The sequence below is a fragment of the Phaethon lepturus genome, unplaced genomic scaffold (assembly GCF_000687285.1).
Source record: "Phaethon lepturus isolate BGI_N335 unplaced genomic scaffold, ASM68728v1 scaffold45762, whole genome shotgun sequence".
NCBI lineage: Eukaryota > Metazoa > Chordata > Aves > Phaethontiformes > Phaethontidae > Phaethon > Phaethon lepturus.
Window position 1 is genome coordinate 1 of NW_010526522.1, and position 4,627 is coordinate 4,627.

General features: G+C 38.7%; 1 protein-coding gene across 1 annotated transcript; it reads right to left on the reverse strand.

The window, feature by feature from the left end:
• Positions 1-320: 320 nt before the first annotated feature.
• On the reverse strand, positions 321-4,397 carry LOC104617693 (zinc finger RNA-binding protein-like; the record flags this gene model as incomplete). The annotated part of the gene is made up of 5 exons (XM_010283075.1): positions 321-471; positions 714-919; positions 2,476-2,638; positions 3,019-3,164; positions 4,278-4,397. Coding segments are annotated over 5 exons (786 nt in total), but the record flags the coding sequence as incomplete, so codon positions are not given.
• Between the last annotated feature and the right edge of the window lie 230 nt (positions 4,398-4,627).

Sequence of the window (4,627 nt, forward strand, 5' to 3'; positions counted from 1 at the left end):
CAACTAGATCAGGTTACTCAGAGCCCCATCTAACCTGACCTTTTCTTCTGCTCATTCTTATTTCCCAGTTAAATGAAATCTATTAAATGATGATTGATACTACACCGCTAGCATAAACACCTAGACATTTGTATGGACACAATATACAGAAGCAAAACATGCAGCATAGTCCCTCAATTCAGAAACACTCAGAAAATGAAAAGAAACTGAACCTGAGCTATGAAATGCAGCACAGTCAGCCCTGCAGACATTTGACTTGAGGACAGATTTTTACAGTATCTTTACAAAAATTCAAATCCAAAAATCTAAATTCTACTTACTGCAAGTTGTTTGGGAAGACTTTCAGCAATACGACTGAGTAACATCTTTGAAGGCTTCTCAGCGCATAACAAAACAAGACTGACGTTTCGGTCTCCACGGAGTAGCAAGCCTTTAGCCAAAACGCCTACCCGTAAAACTCCTTTCAAAGCTCTGTGAATTATAGTTAAAAACTGCATTTAAAGTAATATAAAAACCATAAAACTAATCCTGAAGATAGAAAAGTGAAATAAAATAGGAGTATTCCATATACTCTTGAGGCCATAGTGATATATGCCATATCAAAACCCAAAGAGAACAGAATCCTTGGAAGCACTGATAACACAATGCAAGGAAAAACATAAAATTCAGAAACAAGTGATTAAATTCTTAAAAAATAATAAGAAAAAAAATACCTGTCTTTACTGCCATCTTTTTTGTCATCTCCCTCTTTGCTCTTGCTTTTTTCATGGTCAGTCATATTGTCAGAAACAAGTTTCAAAGCACGCTCAGTAATAGAAACAATTTTTTGGACTGCTTGAAGTTCCTCCTCTGTTGGATATATAGCTGCATGTTTGGTCATCACATAGCGGTCATCAGAGGAGTCAGGGCGGCGTAGAGGCTAAACAGACAAAAAAGTGCACATTTCTGAAATTTGAGTACACTTCCAAGTTCACAGATGATATGTGACCAAAACCCAAACATGTGGCTAAACAACAGAATATTCAAACCTCAAATCATTGAAATGTAACAAAACATGAACTTAAGTGTCCTTAACAACTTACACTGGTCACAATCAACCATGTCTGAAAAAACATGAAATGTATCAAAAATAAACAAATTGTGAAATCCCAGGATTAAAAGTACTTCCCCAACATAAATATCTATTGTCTTTCTGTTAACTGGGAAATACTTGCATACTGCTGCAAAATAAAGTATCCATAATTGCTTTCATAGAGTCACAGAAGAATTCAAATAGGAAGGGACCTCAGGAGGTCCTCTAGTCCAACCTCCTGTGCAAACCATGGTCAGCTATAAGACCATATCATGTTGCTCAGGGCTTTATCCAATCAGTTCTTGAAAACCACAAAAGATGGAAGTTGCACAACATCTGTGTGAAAAAAAAATAATATATATTTCCTGTATTCAGTCTGAACCTCTTATCTCAGTTTAAGCTGGTCGTATCTTGCTCCCTCATGACTGTAAAGAGTCTGGCTCCATTGTCTTTATAATGCACAGGTATTAGAAGGCTATTACATTCCACTGAACCTGCTATGGTTTATCAGTATCTATTTTGTACTGGAAAGCCCAAAACTGAATGCAGTATTGCAGTTTGGGTCTAATGAAACCTGATCACTTCCCTTTATCTACTGATTAATATCACCCAGGATGCTGTTGGCCTTCCTTGCTGCCAGGGCACACGTTTAGTTCATGTTCAGCCTGCCATCTGCCAAGAACCCCAGGTCCCTTTCAGCAGGGCTGCTACCCAGCCTGTCACTCCCCAGCCCCTCAGTGCAAGGGGTTATACCTTCCCAAGTGCAGCATTAGGCATTTGTCCTTGCAGAATTCTATAAAGTTCCTGTTGGTCCATTCCTCCAGTCTGTCTAGGTCCCCCTGGATGGCAGCCCTGCCCTCAGAGATATCAACTGTTCTCCCCACTCCAAACCAATTTAGTTTTGTGTCAGCTGCAAACCTGATGAGCGTGCACTCACTCCATCACCTTTCAGATCATTGATAAGGTGCTAATGAGACAAATCTCAGGATAAACCCATGTGGTACTGCACTTGTTACTGACCTCCAGGTAGAGTATGACCCACCACTAACCATTGTCCTCTGGGACTGACGATCCAACCACTTTTTATCCCTATGTTTGTCCACAATTAGATAAACAAAGTATAATGCAATTAAATAAAATAAAAAGTAGTACAGAAATCCAGAGTGACTCGTATTTCAGAAGAAACAATATTTGTCTTCAAGTCATCCTTTCATCATATAAGTAGACTTATTTTGGAAGACAGGTCCATCTACACAATTTCATTAGTATAATTTTTTCTTCACTTTTCCAAATCCTTTATTAAGAAACACCGGAGACAACTGAAGTAGCACTGAATAATTTATAGTTCTTAACTGTGCCTCCTGGTAAGTATGATTTCTCCCGCCCCAAGTTAAGAAACTCACAGCTGGTCCTTGGGGCTGAGGAAGCATTCCTGGTCTAACTCCCAGCAGGCCTAGAGGTCCTGGAGGACCATGAGGATATCCTCCATCTGGTATTCTGCGACGATCATCCCAGTGATGCTGCTCTTCCTCCATTCTCCTCCAGTACATGTCCTCTTCATATCGCCTGAAGCACATCAAAGTGTTCTCTTTATATAGCAGTTAATACTTCGAACCATTCTAAATAAATTCTTGGATGTCCTCACTAACTCATTTCTAGTAGTCATGAGCAAATACCAGTGAACTCCAGAGGGTAATTAAAAAGAATGGTTATTTCGAAAGTGGGTCTGAATTTATAGCAAATAATTCTAGTAAGACTACATTCCTCAGATGGATTGAACACTAACAAACAAAAAACCCAGAGGGATAATGACAAATTAATTTAGAACAAGACAGTACAGAGTTCCCAAAACTAGTATTCAAAATAAATAACTACAGAAGCAGAATTAGTTTTAGATAATCTGACTGCAGCTTTGTCTCATTCATTGATAAAACAGAATGCATTACCTCATTTCCATCCTCCAGCGTTCTTCCTCTTCTCGCCTTCTCCAGTATTCTTCTTTCTGCATCTGTTTCCTCATCTTCTCTTCTTGAATTTTTCTTGCTCGAATACTGGGCTTTACTTCTACTTGTAAGTCTGGGTTTACTTTTTTCTAGTTCAGAAAATAGTGAATGAAATGTTGGTTTGCCTCTTGTCATTTTAAGGTTACAGAGTTCTTTTGACATGTTTAACTCACACTACTGATCTACAATAAAATCAAGCGGAGTAAAACGCAGTTTTAGAACTGCGCTGAATGAATAAGTTGAAGAAAAATCTGTGTCCAGTATTTTACAGGAAAGAAATAGCAACATATTACAAATAGCATGAATTCCCTCTTCAACTATATGAAAACAAAGCAATTCAAGATTAAAAAAAAGTCTGCAACACTTTTTTATCAAATGTCTCCACAAAGGGTTTATGTAGTTTATCCTGTCAAAAATATTAAGCACTATTTTACACTATTTGAAATTCACTGTAAACAACATAGAGCACCTACTATTGCTTGCATATGTTGTACAATAATTTAATGTTGCAAAGGTTGCCTGAAAGCAATGTTCAAAATGTTTAAAAAAACCAAACACACCCAAACCAAAATGCAGTTTCACAGTCTGCATTACTACTTTAAAGACTATACTCCCTAAGAAATATACAAGAGAAGGGCAACGAAGCTGGTGAGGGGTCTGGAGCACAAGTCTTATGAGGAGCGGCTGAGGGAACTGGGGTTGTTTAGTCTGGAGAAGAGGAGGCTGAGGGGAGACCTTATCGCTCTCTACAACTACCTGAAAGGGGGTTGTGGCGACGAGGGTGTTGGCCTCTTCTCCCAAGTAACTAGCAATAGGACAAGAGGAAATGGCCTCAAGTTGCACCAGGGGAGGTTTAGATTGGATATTAGGAAAAATTTCTTCACCGAGAGGGTGGTCAGGCATTGGAACAGGCTGCCCAGGGAGGTGATGGAGTCGCCATCTCTGGAAGTGTTCAAAAAATGTGTGGATGTGGCGCTTCAGTACATGGTTTAGGGGACATGGTGGCGCTGGATTAATGGTTGGACTTGATGATCTTGAAGGTCCTTTCCAACCTAGTGATTCTGTGATACTTCTCTAGCTTTTTTTTATATGCTGTTTACTCAGAGTACCTACTTTTGACTAGTCTTTAAATGTAAGAACGTGTAATCAGTCAGCTAACATCTGGTGGATTTTCAGATAGAAGCATTAGCATTTCTACTAACCTTATACTGAAGTCTGTGCCGCCTCCCTTTTAAGTGCATCTCCTTGGCATTAGGATCATTAAAACTGCATTCACAAAGTTTACAGTGAAAGCGGATCACCTTTCCTTCATCATTTCGTACCTGAAAAATAAAGTTATAACACATTTAGCTTTTTTTTAATTAATTAAAACCAAAGCTGATGTAAAACTTAATCTAATTCAGTGACACCGGATAATGTCTACCCATCTCAAAACATGTTAAAAAGCTCACACAGTAACTGAAAGAAGATAAAATGGAACTTTCATTCTGACAGACACACCATTGTTTGGTGATGAACAAAGAACAAAGTTTTTCCATTCCAAAGAGTACAC